Source organism: Ailuropoda melanoleuca, chromosome 8, assembly GCF_002007445.2.
Source record: "Ailuropoda melanoleuca isolate Jingjing chromosome 8, ASM200744v2, whole genome shotgun sequence".
NCBI lineage: Eukaryota > Metazoa > Chordata > Mammalia > Carnivora > Ursidae > Ailuropoda > Ailuropoda melanoleuca.
The window spans coordinates 67,647,545-67,669,344 of NC_048225.1; the positions used below are offsets into that span (position 1 = coordinate 67,647,545).

At 45.4% G+C, this 21,800-nt stretch overlaps 2 protein-coding genes across 2 annotated transcripts in view; both read right to left on the minus strand.

Moving 5' to 3' along the window:
• The window catches only part of DESI2 (desumoylating isopeptidase 2), a 42,879-nt gene extending 41,190 nt beyond the window's left edge, over positions 1-1,689 (minus strand). The window contains 1 exon segment of the mRNA XM_034666630.1: positions 1,392-1,689. Within this exon segment, the coding sequence (XP_034522521.1) occupies positions 1,392-1,433 (42 nt within the window). The 5' untranslated portion in view covers positions 1,434-1,689.
• Positions 1,690-12,780: 11,091 nt separating this feature from the next.
• CATSPERE (catsper channel auxiliary subunit epsilon) overlaps positions 12,781-21,800 on the minus strand; it is a 128,634-nt gene continuing 119,614 nt past the window's right edge. Inside the window, exons 16-17 of the mRNA XM_019798515.2 lie at positions 19,008-19,061; positions 12,781-12,948 (exon numbers count right to left, since the gene is read on the minus strand). Coding sequence (XP_019654074.2) covers positions 12,795-12,948; positions 19,008-19,061 — 208 coding nt within the window. The 3' untranslated portion in view covers positions 12,781-12,794. The remainder of the gene's footprint in view (positions 12,949-19,007; positions 19,062-21,800) is intronic.

Here is a 21,800-nt window from a genome sequence, read left to right on the forward strand (position 1 = left end):
TCATGAATAAACAAGAAACCAAATGCAGATCAATGAAACAGTAAAAAGGTAATAAAAAGTCTTGAACAATAAAGGCATCCAGTACCATAAAAAGCTGACATCTAGAGAATGATTTCTAACCAGTGACACAGGCCAAAGACCTTACCAAGTGCCCTGCTTTTCTAGGCCCTCCAGTTCTACTCTGTAATTTTTTCTCCATGTGTCACTTTCTTCAGTACGTTAATCCACCTCCTTCCACCTCCGAACCCGAACCTCACTCAACGAAGACCTCGCCTCAAGCCCCGGGCAGTCTCTATCCCATCCTGACATAACTCTCAGATTAGGGCACCGAGTTCCTTTCTACCCAAGAGGTTACACTGTAAATTTAGAAACGTACAGACAAAGCCAGGGAATAAAAAGTTGAGATCTGCGAGTGAGAACCCTGACTCCTGACATCCAGCATTTCAGCTCATCCGCATCTTTAAGCCAACAAAAATAATGAGGAGGACTTCTTCATCTGCCAATCCACCTACAAGAGATTTCAGGCATCGAAGGCAGCGGTAACTCTTTCACAAAACAAAAACGCATCAGCCGAAGGCAAACCACCCCACGCACGCATCTGAACTGCAACGGTAATCCCGTACCCGGGACTTCAATGGCAATCACACGGCAAACCCAACCTTGGACTCGGTTCCGTGTGCCTGCAGTCCTCCGAAGTTAGATGACCTCATAACCAAGTTCTCCCCTTCCCTCTGCTGTGGTCACATCAGATACCTGTTGCATCACCTGGAAAGTGGTCTTCAGAGGCTAGCAGAGGGGCCCCACCAGGATCTGCACAGAATCCAGCTGGGCGGGCTCAGCTGGAGCCTCGCTCACGTTAAGGAGGTTGCCTTGGAGGCAAAGGGGTGCTAGCTCCGGTTCCCCTTGCACGAGAGTCTAGCACACGCACCGACAGCGATGACTTTCGGGACTAGGAAGGGCTGGGGAGTTTCTGAAGACTCGGGCAGAAAGAGGTGTGCGGCTGGGAGAGGCGGCAGAGCTGGGAGAGCGGGCGCTCGGGGACGGGGCGGCCCGAAGTGCGGGGGGGGCACGAGTGGGCGGTCGGACCCGCGACGGAAGCTTCGCCCGAAGGACGCCGCTCGGCCGCCGAGGTGTCGGGCCCGGCGCGGGCTCCGGGCCGCGCAGGGGGCACCGCCGAGGCTCCAGCCGCCCCGAGCCCTGGCCAGAGCCCTCGGGCGGACCGGGCAGCGCTGCCCGCCCGCCGACGTGCGCGAGGAGTCGAACAGCCTCCCGCTCCCCTCCCCCACCCCGAGAACTAAGCTGGAGGCGGAGACGCGAGGCAGGAAGTGCAGGGGCCGGGGTCCGAGCCCCGCGCCGAGCGGCCGGAGGATGCCGGCCAGGGCCGCACTCACCATGTCGTACACGTTGAGCACCACTAACTGGTTAGCCCCCATCCTCCTCCCCGCGGCCGCCGCCTCGTCCTCCAGCCGCTCCGTCTCCGCGGGGCCGAGGCCGCTGCCACCCCCGCGGGCACTTCAGGGGGCCAGAGCCGGGCACTACGCGCACAGCCCGGCCCGCGGCAGCCGGCGCGGGAGCATTGGGCAGCCGGGCCGCTCCCGGGCGCCGCCAACAGGACCCTCTGCGCCGACGGGGCCGGACCGCTGGAGGGCCCGCTCCGGCTCAGGCGCCTCCCCTCGGCAGCGGACACGTGGGGAAAGGCGGGGCCTGAGCGGAGGGGGGCGGGCGCCAGGCGCCCCGGGGGCGGGGCCGGCCCGGCGCGGGGGCTGAGCCCGCCTGCGCTCTGGCTCCTCGCGGCCGCACCTCGGGACCTAAAATGGCGCCTCTCCACGCTGGGGGAGCGGGATCCCAGAAAGACTACAGTTCCCGGCATGCAGTGAGGACTCCCCGGCTCCCCGCTCGAAGCGCAGAGGCCGAGTCTCCACGACTACGGCTCCCAGCATGCCGCGGGGGTCCCGCTCCTTGCCGCGCCTGGCCTCCCCGGGAGACTACAGCTCCCAGCATGCAGTGCTTGGGATCCGCGCCGGTCCTCTGCGGTCCGCCCTTGGCGGCAGGTGAAGTCCTCTACCTTCAAAACCCTTCTTCGTCGGTGCTGCTGCTGTTAGTTTCTGTCGCATTGAGCCCGTTGAAGCCAGCGGAATATGTCAAAAGGCCGTAGTGACCACCCTGTTGTCCAAACCCTCCTTGCCTTTTCTTTTTTCTTTTCTTTCTTTTTTTTTTTTTGCACGTGGAGCGGTGGGGAAATAGAGGAAGGCAGGTTGCTGTGGGGGGAGGGGCACAACATGCATCCAGTTAGTACTCAAAATGAAATCTTACATTTTATGAAACTATCTTGCTGAAGTGAGAAGAGAGTGCAATACTCATAGATTAGCATAACCCTAGGACACATATTTGTCGTGTGCCTGCCATATGCCCCACAGTGTTGCAGGTCCTGGGGAACACCGTCATCGAGAGGAGGAAGGACAAATATGGGTGATATGTGCTTTGCAGAGAATCAAAATAGGATGAAGTGATTGACAGCAATCTTAGATTAGCCGCAGCTGGAAGGTCTTGGTGACGACGTTTGGTTTAAATTGAGATTTGAATGGCAAAGAACCATTTGGACAAATACCCCATCAAAAGGGATATCAAAGCTAACATTCAGGCAATTAGGAAGCTCTTACACAGCGCGTGCCAGAAGGTGGCTTGGTTATTGCGAGTAGTGGGGAACACTGAGAAAATTCTGTTTGTAATATTTTGAAAGTGGAGCCTACAGGGAGTTACTAATGAGTTGAGTGTTGTGTGTGTTAGGGAAAAAGCATTCAATGGTAATTTCTAGATTTTTGACTTAGATTCTTTGGGTAGTAGTGCCATTTAATAAGATGTGAGACTTGGGAAGAACAGTTGGGAGGAGGGGAATCAAGAATTATGGTTTGGCCATGTTCAATTAGAAATGCCTTTTAGGGGGCGCCTGAGTGGCTCAGTTGTTAATCGTCTGCCTTCAGCTCAGGGTGTTATCCTGGCGTTCTGGGATCCAGCCCCACATCAGGCTCCTCTGCTGGGAGCCTGCTTCTTCCTCTCTCACTCCCCCTGCTTGTGTTCCCTCTCTCGCTGACTGTCTCTCTGTCAATTGAATAAATAAAATCTTTAAAAAAAAATGGCTTTTAGGCATCCCTGATATCAGGTAGGCATCCGATAAACTGAAGTTGTGGCCGTTATAAATAGACTCTCAAGCCTTGGGACTGATTGGATGACTTAGGAGAGAATTTGTAGCTAAAGAAAGAAAGGGGCCAAAAGCAAAGCTCTAGGATCCTTCATTTCGAGGTCAAGTAGAGGAGGAAAAGGAACCACAGAGGCAGAATGACCTGCAACGTGGGAGCCACAAGATTCAGCAATAAGGAGGTTCCCGTTGATCTTGACATGAACAGTCTTGGGAGGAGTGGGATCCAAGGGACATCTGGAATAATGTGAGGAGTGAATGCAAGGTGAAGAAATGGAGACCATAGGCAACTTGGGATAATAGTGGCAGAGGGCTGTGTGGTCAATGGAGGACATTGGAAAGACGAGAGATGCCGAGGTAGAGTTGTATGTAGAGAGAGAAACTGATGGAGCGGGGAGATTTCTCAAGGGAAGGTAAGAAGGGGAAGTGATCTAGAGCACAAGCGGCAGGGCTGGCCTTTAGTCCGGGGATGCTTCGTCCATAGTGACAGCAGATAAGGCAGATGCAGGTCATAGTGGTGGCACAGAAGATATAGAAGACAAATGAAGGCAGGTTAGAAATTTGGGGCTGGGGGAATGAAGATGTTCTCTCCTGATTTGCTTTGATTTTTCTGAACGAATAAGAGGCAAAATGATCACTGGAGAGCTGGAGAGGCAAGGTGAGGGATATAGGGAATTTGAAGAGGGGTGTAGAATAGGGAGAAACAGCTATGCTAGGGAAATAGGATTCGCTTGCCAATGTTGAGTGACGGTAGGTGCTGTGTGCATGATTGTTATTTGACTGTCCTCAGACGTGCTGTGGACGAATTTCTAATGTGAATTTTTGGCCAGCCCTTGCTTCCCCTCCCTTTCCCGCTGTGGCCTTCCTCTCCACCTAACGGTGTCGAACAGACTAGAGGTGTGGGGGAAAGGCACTATCCATAAGACTTCACTTAGTCTTGGCTGCACTACTGACGGCTCACACGGCTGGTTCGCTTCACCTCTGACCCTGCACACTTGCTTTGTCCTTTGTGATGTCATCTGCTCTCAGCTGTCGCTGTCACACACATGCTGAAGAGACCGATGCCCCCATCTCCATCCCCCTTGTCTCTCCGGAGCACTAGGCCAATGTAACCTGCAGCCTGTAGGACTTCTCCACAAGAGGTATGAGTTTCCTATTCCGCTTTACAAATGAGCACCAACTTAGTGGTTTAAAATGACATAACACAAATTTCTTATCTTAGAGTCCTAGGGGTTAGAAGTCCAAAATGGTTCTCTCTGGGCTAAAATCAAGGACTGTGTTCCTCCTGGAGGCTCTAGGGGGAGAATCTGCTTCCTTTCTCAGCTTCTAGGGGCTGCTCTCCTTCCTTGGTCATGGCCACATTGCCCTGACCTTTCTTTCCATTATCACATCTTCTCTGACCCTCCTGCGCCCCCTTCACTTAGGACCACCCTTGTGATTACATCGGCCCACCTGAATAATGCAGGATAATAACATCTCAAGATTCTTAACTAATCACATCTGCGAAGTCTTTTTTCCTATGTAAGGTAATATATTTGCAGGTTCTGGAGAATTCTATGAGGACATCTCTGGAGAGCTATTATTTTACCTATCACACAGGATGTCCCCTGATCATTTCAAATTCATCAGATACAAAAGAGAATTCACTGATGATGGAATGACTTGTATTGTTCATGTAATTTAGGTATTGATCTACCAATAACTGAAATTATCCATTATTCATCCACTGAGCAAGTATTAAAGGAACACCTTTTACGTGTCAGCCCCTGTGTATCACTCGTACATTGTGATGAAACAGACATGTTAACAAGACTGTTACCCTCATGAAGCTTACAAACCAGTGGAAGACATAAAAAAAATGTATATATTCATTAATTTATCCTTTGAATTGAAGGAGACAAGCAGTAGTAGAGCATAATAGGGAGACTTTTTTGGAGTAGTTGTCAGGAGTTACTCCAGTAATATTAAAGACAATAGAAATAGAAATTTAATAAAAACAAAGGAAATGTAATATAAATATTAACACAAAATTTAATATAAGGAACATGTCCTATAAAATGTAATATAAATGTAAATGGGGTATTGGAGGCATAAAAAGACAAGAGAGCACTGAGGTGTTGGAAAGGCAGCTGTCATCCCTAGGCCTTGGGGAGCAAAGAGGTTGGAATTTAAAGTGTTTTAAAGCTTGGAGGAGAGACTTGTTGAGCTGTCTTTAGTGTCTCTAAAGGGGCATGATGATGCTGGTCCTGGAAGGTTTTTTGAAATTTGAGTCAGAAATGCAGCAGTGCTACCGAAGCCCACTGCCTTGCTGGGGTGAGTAAACATGGCTAAGTTCACACAGACAGGAAAGGTGGGGACAGGAAGCCCCTCCTCCTCCCGCCTGCGAGTGTCCCTCTGGCACGTGGTACCAGAGAAACCGACCAGAGTGTCAGCCTCCGCAGCCAGAAAGGCAGATTTGAAACTGCTAGGAGCTTTGATATGATCTCCCACAAACGATTCCTTAGGCAACCTGGAAGGAGACGTAAGTTTCCAAAGCATTCTAGAGGAAATGAATTTTCGGTTTCTTGCCACTGTGAGCTGCGTGGTAGAGAGGAACTGAGTTCAGCTGTGCCCAACTTACTGTTGTGTACCAAATTACCCCAATACGTAGCAGCTTCCAGCAAAACATCTGACAGTTTCTAGGCCAGGAGTCTGAGAGCATCAGATTTTGTTTAAGTGAATTTTGCTGGCTCAAGGTGTCTCCGGGAGTTTCGGTCATCTGAAGGCTTGATCGGGGCTGGAGGCTCCACTTCCAAGCTTGCTCACGTAGCTGAAGCAGGTGGTTTTGGTTGGGCACCACATGGGTCACTCATCACCGGGGTGGCTGCTGCTTTCAGAGTGATCCAGAGCGGGAAAGTGACAAAGAAGGAAAACTGCAGGGTCTTGTGCACGTGCTTGCTCTCTCTCAAATAAATCTTTTTTTTTAATTTTATTTTATTATATTATGTTAGTCACCATACAGTACATCCCCTGATTCTGATGTAAAGTTTGATGCTTCATTAGTTGCGTATAACACCCAGTTGCACCATGCAATACGTGCCCTCCTTACTACCCATCACCAGTCTATCCCCTTCCCCCACCCCCTCCCCTCTGAAGTCTTCAGTTTGTTTCTCATAGTCCATAGTCTCTCATGTTTCATTCCCCCTTCTGATTACCCCCCTTTTCTTTATCCCTTTCTTCCCCTACCGATCATCCTAGTTCTTATGTTCCATAGATGAGAGAAATCATATGATAATTGTCTTTCTCTGCTTGACTTATTTCACTTAGCATTATCTCCTCCAGTGCCGTCCATGTTGCAGCAAATGTTGAGAATTCGTTCTTTCTGATAGCTGAGTAATATTCCATTGTATATATGGACCACAGCTTCTTAATCCAGTCATCTGTTGAAGGGCATCTCGGCTCCTTCCATGATTTGGCTATTGTGGACAATGCAGCTATGAACATTGGGGTGCATATGGCCCTTCTCTTTACTACGTCTGTATCTTTGGGGTAAACACCCAGTAGTGCAATGGCTGGGTCATAGGGTAGTTCAATTTTTAACTTTTTAAGGGACCTCCACACTGTTTTCCAGAGTGGCTGTACCAACTTGCATTCCCACCAACAATGTAGGAGGGATCCCCTTTCTCCACATCCTCTCCAACAATTGTTGTTTCTTGCCTTGTCTATCTTTGCCATTCTAACTGGCGTAAGGTGGTATCTCAGTGTGGTTTTGATTTGAATTTCCCTGATGGCTAATGATTTTGAACATTTTTTCATGTGTCTGTTAGCCATTTGTATGTCTTCATTGGAAAAGTGTCTGTTCATATCTTCTGCCCATTTTATGATTTGTTTATTTGTTTCTCGTGTATTGAGTTTGAGAAGTTCTTTGTAGATCTTGGATACCAGTCCTTTATCTGTGGTGTCCTTTGCAAATATATTCTCCCATTCCGTGGGCTGTCTCTTAGTTTTTTTGACTGTTTCCTTGGCTGTGCAGAAGCTCTTTATCCTGATAAAGTCCCATAAGTTCATTTTATCTTTTATTTCTCTTGCCTTTGGAGATGTGTCGTGAAAAAGGTTGCTCTGGCCGATGTCATAGAAGTTGTTGCCTATGTTCTCCTCTAGAATTTTGATGGATTCCTGTCTCACATTGAGGTCTTTCATCCATTTGGAGTTTATTTTTGTGTATGGTGTGAGAGAGTGGTCAAGTTTCATTCTTTTGCATGTAGCTGTCCAATTTTCCCAGCACCATTTATTGAAGAGACTGTCTTTTTTCCACCGGATGTTTTTTCCTGCTTTATCAAAGATTAGTTGCCCAAAGAGCCGAGGGTCCATTTCTGGGTTCTCTATTCTGTTCCATTGGTCGATGTGTCTGTTTTTGTGCCAGTACCATGCTGTCTTTGTGATCACAGCTTTGTAGTACAGCTCGAAATCCGGCATTGTGATGCCCCCAGCTTTGTTTTTCCTTTTCAACAGTTCCTTGGAGATTCGGGGCCTTTTCTGGTTCCATACAAATTTAAGGACTATTTGTTCCAGTTCTTTGAAAAATGTCCTCGGTATTTTGATCGGGATAGCATTGAAAGTGTAGATTGCTCTGGGTAGTATGGACATTTTAACTATGTTAATTCTTCCAATCCATGAGCATGGAATATTTTTCCATCTTTTTATGTCTTCCTCAATATCTTTCAAAAGTGATCTATAGTTTCTAGCATATAGGTCCTTTACGTCTCTGGTTAAGTTAATTCCAAGGTAACGCATGGTTTTTGGTGTTATTGTAAATGGGATGGATTCCCTAATTTCTCTTTCTTCAGTCTCGTTATTCGTGTATAGAAATGCAACTGATTTCTGGGCATTGATTTTGTATCCTGCCACCTTACTGAATTGTTCTATAACTTCTAATAGTTTGGGAGTGGATTCCTTTGGGTTTTCCATATAGAGTATCATGTCATCTGCAAAGAGAGACAGTTTGACTTCTTCTTTGCTGATTTGGATACCTTCTCTCTCAAATAAATCTTAAAAAGATACATAACTTAGCAGTAACCCACGGACTTTGCTGTCTTTGTCAGCCCATGTTTTTCAAACGCTTGCTCCATTTATTGCACCTGCTAGCACTGCCCTCCACCGGGACATTTCCCCAGGTCACCACCAATGAAAACTTTAGCAACTGAACCACCAGTTCGAGCCAGAAACTACTGGGGCCCCTCATACTCTTCGGGACCGTGCTGTCTCTGCCTGCTGGGTGCTGGATCAGTCTCAAATGCCCTCTGACCGCCCATTTTCTCAGACCACTCACGGCCCCACTGCATTACTCCAGGTCCTCTGAGAAACAGTCACCAACATGGGATTAAATATGCAGTGATTTTATTAGAGGAAGTACTTGAAAGAAAGGAAATAGGAAGTTGTGGAAGGTTGGGAAAATCATTAGAGTGGGGGAGAGAGAGAAAAAGAGTGAGAGACAAGAGATTGAATGGAAGTGTCCCACATCGCCATGCAACGGCCATGCAATACACAAAGGTTTGGGAAAGCCTTCAGGAGTCCTGGAGGCAGGCCGGCAGGAGTCCTGGTCTCCCTAGGATGCAGTCTGCCTAAGTAACCCCACTGCACTCAGTCACCGGAGGGGAGCAGCATGGGGGTGCGTGTGCGGCATTGGTGCAAATGTGTTGATGGGTGCCAGCTGCCCACGCCCTGGGTCAATTGCACTCTTGCAGCAAGAGGTGTGCAAGGAGCATTCTCAAGGCTGCCACAAACCACTCATCTTCCTGCCACCCCACCTACATCGGAACCCTGGAGCTCTGGCTTCCCTCCTGCAACAGCGAGGGAGATGCTCTGTTCTTAGTCTCAGCACTGGATCTCAGCCGTCTTGCCTACTCAAAGATTTGGGCCGAGCAGGTGCCCCCTTCCTCCCCTGGATCATCAATTCTCCCCAGCTACTGGATTTTTCCTTCCAGTATTTAATAGCACCTTCCCAGCCTCAGCTCTGCCTCCGGTTGGCCTCCATTTCTTTGCTCCCTGCCACAGAAAGGAACTCCCTGAAGGGGTTGTCCTCACTTGCTGTCCGTGCTTCATTTCCCATTCTTTTGTTCACAATGAAAAGAGTTGTATTTTTTTATGAGTAAAAATAGTATAAGTTTGGGTGCCGTGGTGGCTCAGTCAGTGAAGCGTCTGCCTTCGGCTCAAATCATGATCCCGGGGTCCTGGGATTGAGTCCCAAGTTGGGCTCCCTGCTCAGCGGGAAGCCTGCTTCTCCCTCTGCCCCTCCCCGCCTCGTGCGGGCGCTCTGTCTCTGTCTCTCTCTCAAATAAATAAAATCTTTCAAAAAGTAGTATAGGTTCAATGGGGCAGGAAACAATAGCAAGAAAGCAAATACCACCTGGAATTACGTTTGTCTGTGTGCAGACACCCGGTTCTACAACTGGGAGCACGTTTCACATGCTGTTCCTCTTATGTTTCCCTCCTCACAGTTGGAAGGGTTTGGTTCCTAACTTCCCCTCTACATCTCTTGGTATATCCCCACCCCCCCTCCCACGGTGACACACATGCTCGCCCGCACACAATGTTAACAAAATGATGTGTATCTTTCCATACACTTCTTCACGCTCTCATACACGAGCTTTTCTTTCGTTTATATGATAAGATCGTACTATAACTACTTCGGTGCAGCCTGCTATTCTCACTTAACAGAACTTGTGGAAAATCTTTTAAATCAACTAGTACAGATGGATCGGTGTGCTCAATGTACGATCATTTATTCAACTATCCAGCATTTTTTTTTTTTTTGGGTAGAGTTTTGTCATGGCCACCAATGATACAGCATTATATATATATCTCTCCTATATATATAGGTCCTCCCCATCCCATCTCATCCCATAAATAGATTCTTAGGAGTGGAATTTCTGGGTCCAAGAGCATGTATAGTTTTAATCGATCTTCCTGGATTGCTTTCCAAAAACGATGGAATAATTCGCTTTTCCTTCTGCAGTACAAGAGAATTTCCCTCCTGGGGCACCTGGGTGGCTCAGTCGGTTGAGCATCTCACTCTTGGTTTGGGCTCAGGTCGTGATCTCGGTGGTGGAATCAGCCCCACACTGGGCTCCACGCTCAACGCAGCGTCCGCTTCAGATTCGTTCTCTCTCCCTCTCCCTCCGCCTCCGCCCCTAACTCACATTCTCTCTCTCTCTCTCAAATAAATAAATAAATATATTTTTTTAAAGATTTATTTANCTCTCCCTCCGCCTCCGCCCCTAACTCACATTCTCTCTCTCTCTCTCAAATAAATAAATAAATATATTTTTTTAAAGATTTATTTATTTATTTATTTATTTATTTGACAGAGACAGCCAGCGAGAGAGGGAACACAGGCAGGGGGAGTGGGAGAGGAAGAAGCAGGCTCCCAGTGGAGAAGCCTGATGTGGGGCTCGGTCCCGGAACACGGGGATCATGCCCTGAGCTGAAGGCAGACGCCTAACGACTGTGCTACCCAGGCGCCCCATAAATAAATATTTTTAAAGAGAATTTCCTTCCCATCCTTGACCCTTGTTCCTTCCCAAGAGTATTACCCTTCCGAGCTTGTGGCCTCAGGTGAGGAGTGCAAGCCTCACTGTAACTTTGGTTTGCATCATCCTGACCGCTGGTGAGCTCGAGCACCCTCGGTGGATAAGCCCCTGATTTGGAGCCAGTGCGCCTGAGTGTGAATTCCAGCTCCATCTCTTATCAGCTCCGTGACCTTACAAAAATTATTTACCCTTTTTGTACCAGTTTCCTCATCTCTGTATTGGGACAATAATACTTTCATCTCACGGCGTTGTTGAAGAAGGTTAGGTAAATTATTAGAACAATTTGTGGAACGTGGTAAATACTAAACAAGTAGTTGTTTTAAATATGTTTATTGGCTATTTGGGCATCCGCCTCTGGAAAGTGACTATATTCCCTGCTCTCATTTCTATTGGGTAGTTTTGCTTTTTTTTTATTTTTTAGTATTTTTATCAGATTTTGTCTCATCTCTTTCAATAAAGATTTTAAGGGTTTTTTTCATGTGTGTCATACACCTTTTACATTAAATTTAATTCTATATAATGTGTCATTACAATGAATACATTTTTATTTTTTCTATTGCTCTTATATAACATTATAGAGAATAGGTATTTTATTTATTTATTTATTTATTTATTTATTTGAGAGAGAGCGCACGAGCAGGGGGAGGGGCAGAGGCAGAGGGAGAAGCAGGCTACCCGCTGAGCAGGGAGCCTGATGTGGGACTCAATCCCAGGACCCTGGGATCATGACCTGAGTGGAAGGCAAACACCTAGAAAAGGTATTAATTTTTAAATATTTCTCTCATATTGAGCCATCAGGTTATCTTAATCTAGTAATTCCTGTTACTAATTTTGGGTTTCCTAGACGTATTATCTTTTTATTGAAAGAGAGGATTTTTATCTCCTTTCCCCCAGTATTTATAATGGTCGTTTCATTTTATTTTCTTCTTGTAATGTCAGAACTCTCAAAACGTGATGAATAGCGGGTATCCCTGTCTTGTTCTTGATTTTAGTAAATAAGACATTCTAATTATGGACAACAGCTTTGATCTGTGTCCATGGACTTCCATCTTGCTCTTCTGTTTTTGTGATCTTCTAGTCTTGATGTCTGTGCTATGGATTTCAGACTTGTTTAGCTGGCCTGCACAATCACGTAAGCCAGTTCTTTTAAATAAATCTCTTTACACACACACACACACACACACACCCCCCTCCCACAAGTTGTGCTTCTCTAGTTGAACTCTGACTGTTACAAACACTAATTGTTTGAAAGCTGTGGTAACATTTGGATAAATTAAGAAGCTTATGTTGAACATGATAATCATATTTTAAAATTTTAAATTAAAGCTTAGAGCATCAGCTTCTCATTTTCAATATAATAAGTTGTACATTTCATGTGTGAATCTACCACTAGAAAAACTTCTAAAATACATTTAGGACAGATTATTTAGGATACATTAAGCCTTTTATACATAAACTAACTACAGCCATATAAGGTTTCATATGAAAAGTTTCATGCAAAATAATATTTGAGGGGCGCCTGGGTGGCTCAGTTGGTTAAGTGTCCAACTCTTAATTTTGGCTCAGGGTACTATCAGGTCGTGAGATTTCACCCTGAGTTAGGCTCCATGCTCAGCTACGTTCCGCGCTCAGCGAGGAGTCTGCTTCCTCCTTCTCCCTCTCCCACTGCCCCTCCCCCATGCTAAAAAAATATTTGACATATTTACACACTTTCAAAAAATTTACTTTCATTCTTAGGAATGATTTTAATAGGCAAATTTAGTTTTCTTTTATTTTAATTTTTAAAAAGCCATATAAGAATATATAGAGCAAACACCTTAAAATTAATTTTATAACACACATTAGATATAAGAATATTTGTCTTGGGGTCATTTAAGAACACTTTTAGAGCTCGAATTTGTTGATACATACTATATGCTTAACCTTAGTATTTCTTGGTCACACACACTTGTAATATAAGTATATATATTCTCTCTCTCTCTCTCTCTCTCTATATATATATATACATACTAAACAAACTTTTAATTTTCCTAATTATTCTTTTGTTTTCTATCATATCTGTTAATTGGTTCATAAAGATACTGTTTATAAATCCTCATATAATGGAAATAGCTCAAAACTAGAATACTGAAGAACAGTAGCATCAGGACAAAGAGGAAGGCGGCAACCAGGTAGCCACTTGGACTGAAATAAGAAAAAAAAAGTCATTAGAAGTCATCGTTCATTTTGGTTGTTAATTTGCTTAGTCAAACAATGTTTGAATGGCTAGTTCCTAGGCCACTGACAGAAAACAAAGATTAATAAGATATCTACCCTCAGGATGTTTGCCTCTTTGTGTTAGAGGTTGACTAGGGAGAAGAATAGACAGTGTGATCAATAGAATGAGAGAAAAGAAATATAAAATTCATGGGGGCCAGACATCAAAGAAGGCCTTCCAGTGGAGGGGACCTTTGAACTGAGTAGCGGAGTTAGCCGGATAGGAGTAGGACCTGGAGCCTTAGAATGGGTTCGCTAGATAAAAATACCTGGAATCAGAGGAAGAAACCGGTGGGCACAGAGTTTTAGGCTAAGGGGGATGCCTATGCAAAGTTGTGGAGGCATGGGAAAACCTTAAGATCACCTCAGACATTCTGGAACTAAAACTAGATCAGTGTGATTAGAGCCCAGGTGGTAGGCAGAGGGGTAGAGATGAGGATGACTGGTGGAGACAGCTTTTATTAAGCTATAGGGTGTGGATTTTGGAAGGATGGTTCTGATTGTAGGGTGAAGAATGGATGAATGGGAAACATGAGTGTCGAGGGAGAAACCCCAGTTTTGAGGTTTTTTAATAATGCAAGTATGATGAGGGTCTTAATTAAATTAGTGGCTGAGGAAGTGGAGAAAAGCAGATAGATCTAAGACAGATTTGCAAGCTAGACTGGATTGATCTTGGTGATTGTTGAGATGTGGGGTTTGAGAGTGAAGGATGCCTCCCAAGCTTTGGAATGAGGTGACCCAAGCTTTTGGAATGAGGATGCTATCACCATTCACTGATAGAGGAAATTCAGAGGGAAGAACACTCTAGTGAGGGCGTGTAAATACAGTTGGTTTACTTTGGGGCATATTGAACTGGAGGTACCTGAGGGTCAACCAGGGGTGTGTGTGCGTGTGCGTGTACCCCACTTATTAGAGGCTACTTTCAGCTGGGTGCCAGACATCTGCCCCCGCACCTGGGGCTCTGCACGGGCGCCTCCCACCAGACAAGATGTACTGCTGGAGCCAAACACTGCGCTATTTCTATTTGGTGCCCTGGTATCTGACTTTAGTTTTCGGTTCCTTTTTAGGCCACACGTATTTACTTGCAGTGTTACGGTTTCCCCAGGTCCTAGTCCTCCTACGCTGACCTTCCTCCTATGTGGATACAAGCTTAATCTGGCTCCAGTGAATGGCTTCCTTCTTAGAAGTTAATTAACTAACTCGACAAATCATCTGATATGAGCCAGGTATTGTGGTAGTGCCTGGAAAAACAATGATAAGTAATAATAGACATGGTCCCCATCTCCTTAAAGAGCTTACATTTTAGTGGGGACATAAGTGTTAATCAATGATGAGAAAAGAAATATAAAATTGCACTTGTGACACGAACTAAGTAGGAGAGATACACAATGCAATGCAAGCTTGCTATAGCAAGATTTAACCTGGTGGTAGGGTCAAGAAATGCCTCCATGGGGGAAAAGATAATTATCCTATAATTTGAAGAATTAAATGGAAATGTAGTTGGTGAAGTTAAGTAGATAAAGAGGGGAAGGAACAGTTGCCAGATAGAAGAAATAGAATGTGCAAAGATCCTGCTATGGGACGCAGTATGGAGAAGGTTGGGGACTGAAAGGTTGGTGACATCTGTAGCAGAGATGATGAGGGGAGCATAATGCAAGACGAGATTAGGGAAGTAGGTGGCGGCCCGACCACGGAAGGTCTTGCAGGCATGTTGAGGAGTTATCATTTTAAGGAAAGAAACATAACGGTTTCAAGTTATAAGATTAGCATTTGAGAAGATCTCTTTGGCTCCAGTGAAGAAAATGAACCAGAAGAAAATAGAAATGAATGAAGGGAGACTTGTCAGGTGTCTATTGAGGTGGTTCCCATCTGAGACAATGGTAGCATGGATTGGAGTGATGCTGATGGGGTTGGTAAGAAGTGGATTCATTCAAGGGCAATTCAGGAGATTAAATGAATGGGAGCCAGTGACTGTTTGGATGAACTGGGGGAAACACAGAAACTAACACAACCCTAGGTTTTTCTGTTCTTTTGTGGGGGGTTTGTTTTCATTTTTGACTCATAGGTATTGGTTTGTACAGTTCAGTGTGCTCTTTCCCGAGAGAAGGAACTCTGGAAAACAGGGTTGCCAGATGTTCATCTCCAGAAGGCACCATTCATATCACAGCCCACGTGAATGGATTCTCTCAGAGCTGCGCAATGACAACTGTATACCATTACCCTGATGGATCCGTTTTAGAGTGGGACAAATAATGGGGCAAGGGAGTGGGTGATAAGATCACAAGATCATTTTGGGGCATGTCCAGTTTGACCAGTCTTTCAACCATCTAAGAGAAGAGGTTAATAGATGGTGGGAGGTATGGCCCTGGATGGGCCAGAGATATATGTGGGAGTCATGCGTACACAGATGCTTATTGAAGCCACGAGTGTGGATGAGCTTGCCCAAGTGAGAAGCTCACAAGACCGGGGCTGAGCCCTGATGGAAATCAACATTTACTGGCTGGTAAAGGAGGTCAAGGCTCTCTTTACCCGAGAAAGAGTGGCTATAGAAGTTTACGAAAACCCGTAAAGCAATACAGTGGTCAAAGGGAAAGGCAACAGCGACGAAACATGAAATGAGATGAGGATTGACAAATATCTCTCAGGTTCAGTGTAGGCCATCCGTTCAAAATGGTGATGGAGGAGGCTCCTGAACTCACCTCCTTCCATGGTCACGGTCACACTCACGCCACCGCTACCCAAGGAACAGTTCCCTCTAAAAGAAATCCAGAAACTAGCCGAGCAACATTGACACGGGTGAGTGAGAAAACAATCTAGCCACAACAGAATGGGTAGAAGAGACTGGGACACAGTCTTACATTAACCCCACACCCAGCACAGCCACGCACAATCAGGAGGGAACTCTCAACTTCCAGCTTCTCCCTAGAGCGAAGAGTTTGGACCCAACGTTGAGTCCTAACTTATAAAATTTCCACCTGAGGGACAGGTCCCCAAACACTTAGCTCTGAAAGCCACCTGGGCTTGTGTCTATGAGACCTACGGGGTTATAGCAAACAAAGGGGTCCCGAGGACTTGCAGCGGCTAAGCCCCCCCCCAGCCCCCCGCACAGAGACAGCAGACTGAGATGCCTGTCTCCCAGTCTTGCCATGAAAGAGGCCTATTTGCTTGTCTTAAAAGCTGCAACCTGAGGTTTAGGCTCCTGATTTAACACAGATTGAGGGGCTGACTGCAATCCTCTCCAGAGCTGGGGAGCGTGGCACATGCCATCTTAACGTTCTCCTTCTGTTTCTCCCTAGGTCACTGGTAAATCTCCAAAAGGAGCTTGGGCACATGTCTGGTGCCCCAGCTGCTCTGGCTGCTGTTGTCCAGGGGACACACCCGTTAGTGCCTGGCCCTGGTGGCCCGCAGAGCTTACATTCACTCATAGTACAGGACTGCAACAAACACACGCAGTTTAACTGGCTATTAACCTGGGACTCGGTGCAGACGCAGCAGACAGAAACACCTCCTCGTCTTTCCTGGAAAGAGGTCTATCGGCATACTTTAAAAGCTGCTGCCTGAGGTCCAGCTTTCAATCAGCCTGCATCTAGGTGCTGATTGAGGTCCTCTTCTCTGGGACCCTCTTCTCTGGGACACTGACAGGTCTTGACACCCCCTCAGTTACTTGCAAACCCTGAGAACTAAGAAGGTATCTTGGACAATCAAAGGTTTGAGAGACAACAAACAGCTAGGGCCAGGCTGAAGAATACGGTTCATCTCCTACCTGAGACCAGTCTTTCAAGACTGGGAAAGGTTGCTGTTTTATCTAATTCAGAAACCAACACAGAGAGGTGATCGGCGGGGTAGTAAGACAGAAAGCAGACTGGGTGGGTTAGGGACACAGGGATAGAATACAGGGAAAAGGAGACTATGTAGACAAGCCTTTTGAGAAATTTGTCTCACGAAGGAGAGGGGGAGAGGGAAGGGCAGCTGGAGGGGGATAGGAGGTTGAGGTTTTATTTATATTTAAATTAAAAACTTAGGGAGTGATTAAAAGCCTATGGGGGGGGACCTAGTTGAGGGGAAAGTTGAATATATAAAAGAGAGAAGAAATAAATGATTTGGAAGTTTCCTTAGAAAGTGGAAAGTAAGAGGGTTCAAAGCACCAGTAAAAGAATTATATTTAAAGAGGACTAATAAAATGTCTTTAATTGTAACAGGATGGGAAAAGGAGAGAACGGATATAGGTGTTGGTAGGTTTCTGTGTTTGGAATCAGGAATCGGGATCCTGCCTGCAGGCTTCTAAGATCTTTGTATTGATGGAAACAAGCTCCTCTGATGTTTGTTCAGGAAAGACGGTCCAAGCAGGAAGCTGACTGATAAGGTGTGAGGCAGTTAAGCAGAGTGGAGATACTGGTTGACCAGAGAAAGGTACTAAGATTCTCAGGTAGTGCTGGTGACCTGTATGACATTGGTGATTAATCTGCCCTGATTGTGTAACTTCCTTTACCAATCCTTGACTGCTCAGGTGTAATCAGAAAAAGTAGGTAGTTGGGGGCTTGCCAGATTGGCGGGGGGCAAATCCCAGAGGGGCAAGGGAATAGTAGCAGGTGTAATACTAGCAGGTGTCATACACTTTGAAATGTAAGGAAATAGTAAGTAAAAAAGGGAGTGTGTTTAAAAAAGTTTTTTTGGTTTTGTTTTAGAAGACCTGGGATAAATAATGGTCCGGAAGTGGTCATGGCACTCTGAGGCACCTGGGGGTGGTTGGAAAGTAAACAGCCATTGCTCTAGAGGGCTGAAGGTGAGGCAGTGTCCTCGGGGGCCAGAGGGACATAGAGGGGGAGCTCAGAGGACGGTTGATGATTTAGGTGAGGTTGCTGGTTAAAAGGTAACAACTCCAAGGGACACAGAAAAACTTGGGGAGGTGGTTGAGTACGTCGGAAGACAAGGAAGTACCGAGATCTGTGCCTCCTACAGCCTCATCGTCAGCCGACGTTTGCTCGGGAGAAGGGCTTTCTCACTAGGAGAATGGTCCCCACCAGCTAGCCCCTGCTCTGCCTCTGCTCCCACTTCGGGGGCTTAGGGGTCACAGAGACTAACTGCAGTCACTAACCTGGGGACCCCTAAGCTGCATCGTATCCCCTAGGTGCTGGAATCCAGCTCCTGGGAGGCAAGTGGGGGCAAATAGGAGAAATCCTCCTTCACTGTCGTCTCTCCTCTCCAGCTCACCAACGCCCCCTTCTGACAGTGTGTACTTGGGCGCACATACGTTCCTAACGCCCATTGAAACCAAACATGGCCATCTAATGGGGAAGAGAAGTCACGGCCAAAGGCCATAGGTGTTTCCCAAAGTCACTTAGAAACAGCGCGTGGCGTATCTCATTTGTAGGCTACTTACACTACTAATCTTCCATCAGCACAAAACATCAAGGGGTCAGTAATATTTAAAGTAGGGCCATGAGAAACTTCATTGTTTGTCTTCCATTTTTGTTTAACATTTTACAAAAGGACAAAAACAAAAAACCAGGCCCAGGTCAGAGAAGCGAAGTCATTTGCGATCCCAGTGTTAGCATGAAGACTGTGTTCTCCAAGGAAACTGGAGCCCAAGAACATGCCTTTGCTACCTGTCTCTGGATGCATCAGGATGACGGCCAGTGGTTGAGGGCTGACTCGGTCAGTGGGGGCACAGCCACTGTCTCCTCCCGCCCCCCCCTGCTGCAGCCTATGATCTGCCCTTTAGGTGGGGTTCAAAGATGTGTCTTATGGGAAGACAGAGGCCGCTGAGGGGATGGGACAAATGGGACCCCAGCCGCAGCAACAATTCTCAGAAATTGCTTCCTGCCGTATCCCTGAGATAATTGATACATACAACTTGAGGAGGTCACATATAGGGCCGAAGTATTAGGGTCCCAGGGAAATGGGGGAGACGTGCTTTTCCTGCTTTGGCTGCCACCCCGTCTTTTACAACTTCTCGCACTAAAGCCTGATGAGGCAGCGGGCGTTACCTGGGAATCATTCCGAAGGTCTCTATCGCAAATATCGCCGTTAGGTTACAGAAGCTGCGAATGAGAAAAATAATATTCACGATCAGGTTAAGTGCGGTATAGTAAAAGACTCTCTCCAAATCTTTATGGTAACGATCGAATCATAGGTAATCTTAATTGAAGGTGTCATTTTCTCGATAATGGAGAGAAGAGATGCATTTCTATCACAGTTGTGATTCTTCCATACGTGTGACTCGGGCTGCTTGCTGCACATTTCTCAGCGCTTGTCAGTCAGTGCAACCTCACTGCCCTCCGAACATCAGGACATCGTCGGGCAGTGGGTCCCAAGGCGATGGCAAGCATAATGTTAATGGTGATCACAATGTTTCACTGAGCGTGAGTGCTCGTTGAAAATGCACACCGGCCGAGCACATGCTGCGTACCAGGCAGTGTACCGAATGCCCTACACGACTTATCTGCCTAAGCCTCAGAGCAAGCCTTTCTTTTGGACGAGGACACAGAGGCTCAGGTAGGTTAAGCTACTTGCAAGAGTTCGCAGTCGTCGGTAGCAGAGCTGGGATTTGAATTCAGGCTTTTCTGATCAAAGAGCCTGTGCCATTCACCTGACGTAGGCTCACTCAGGAAGCTAAGAATGTTCTGAATTCGATACAGGGCACTGTGTTATTATTTCTAAAATTACTGAGTATCTCTCATGATTTAGCAGATTGCTTGGAATGAGACAGGACAGAGCTAAATAAACATCAATGATAGCATTTCACCTATCTTCATGTGGGAGAAGAGAGAAGAGAGGAACTTGACTTGATTGAGCAAAATTAGGGATTTTTACCCAGGTACTTTCATTTAATCCTCAGAATACTCTAAGATAGGTATTATAGACTCATTTTACAAATAAAGAAATAAGCTCAGAGACTAAGCAATTCGCTTACGAGGACATATATACCAGTGGCAAAAGTAGGGTACAAACCCAAGTAGGCTCTAGAGTAATGCCTTCAAGGTCCATCCGTGTTGTAGCAAATGGCAAGATTTCCTTCTTCTTTATGGCTGAACAATATTCCATTATCTATATAGATATATCCATCTAGGAATATCTATCTATCTATCTATCTATCTATCTATCTATCTATCTATCTATCATCTATCTATATATCACATCTTCTTTATCCATTCACCCATTGATGGACACATCCATTGTTTCCATGTCTTGGCTACTGTAAATAATGCCTCAACGAGCATGAGGGTGCATCTTTTCAAGTTAGGGTTTTCATTTTCTTTGGATAAATACTTAGGGGAGGAATTCTTGCATCATATGGTATTCTATTTTTGGCTTTTTGAGAAAGCATAGTGTTTTCCATAGTGGCTGCACCAATTTACATTCCCACCAAGAATGCATAGGGTTCCCTTTTCCCCACATCCTTGCCAACACTTGTCATCTCTTGTCTTTTTGAGACTAGCCATTCTAACAGGTGTGAGGTGGTATCTCTCTGAGCTTTTGACTCGTATTTCCCTGATGATTAGTGATGTTGAGTACCATTTCATATACCTGTTGGCCATCTGTATGTCTTAGAAAAATGTCTATTCAGATCTGCAGTCTTTTTTTAATTGGATTGCTTGCTTTTGTATTGCACTGTATGAGTTCTTTGTATATTTTGTATCTTAACCCCTTATTGGATGTGTGATTTCCACAGGTTGACTTTTCATTTTGTTGATGGCTTCCTTTGCTGTGCAGAAGCTTTTTAGTGTGATGTAGTCCCACTTGTTTATTTTCACTCTTGTTGCCTTTGCTTTTGGTGTCAAGTCCAAGAAATCATGGCCAAGACTGAAACCAAGGAGCTTACTATCTATGCTTTCTTCCAGGAGATTTATGGCATAAAGTCTTACATTCAAGTCTTTAATCCATTTTGAGTTAATTTTTGTGTATGGTGTGAGGTAGTGGTCTAGTTTCTTTTCTTTCTTTCTTTCTTTTTTTTTTTTTTGCATGTGGCTGTCCAGTTTTCCCAACACCCCTTATTGAAGAGATTGTCCTTTCCTCACTATATATTCTTGGCTCCTTTGTAATAAATTAATTGACTACATATGCCTGGGTTTATTTTTGGTCTCTCTATTCTGTTCCATTGATGTATGTGTCTGTTTTTATGCTGGTACCATACTGTTTCGATTACTATAGTTTGTAGCATAATTTGAAGACAGGGAGTGTGGTGCCTCTTCCTTTGTTCTTCTTTCTCAAGATGGCTTTGGCTATTTGGGTAGTTTTGTTTTGTTTTGTTTTGTTTTGTCATCCCATACAAATTTTAGGACTGTTCTAGTTCTGTGAAGAATGCCACTGGAATTTTGATAGAGATTGCATTGAATCTGTAGATTGCTTTGGGTAGTATGGACTTTTTAACAATATTTGTTCTTCCAACCCATGAGCGTGGAGCATCTCCGTTCCTTGGTATCTTCTACAATTTCGTTCATCATTGTCTTATGATTTTCAGTGTCTAGGTCTTTCACCTCCTCGGTTAACTTTATTCCTAGGCATTTTCTTCTTTTTGATGCAAGGGTAAATGAGATTGGTTTCTTCATTCTCTGCCTCATAGTTTGTTATTAGTATATAGAAACACAAGTGATTTTTACATATTGCTTTTGTATCCTGCAACATTACTGAATTTGTTTATTAGTTCTAACAGTTTTTTGGTGGAGTCTTTAGGGTTTTCCAAATTTTGCTCCTTCCTTTCTGATTTGTATGCCTTTTGTTTCTTTTTCTTGCCTAATTGCTCTGGATAGGACTTCCAGCTCCATGTGGAATAAAAATAA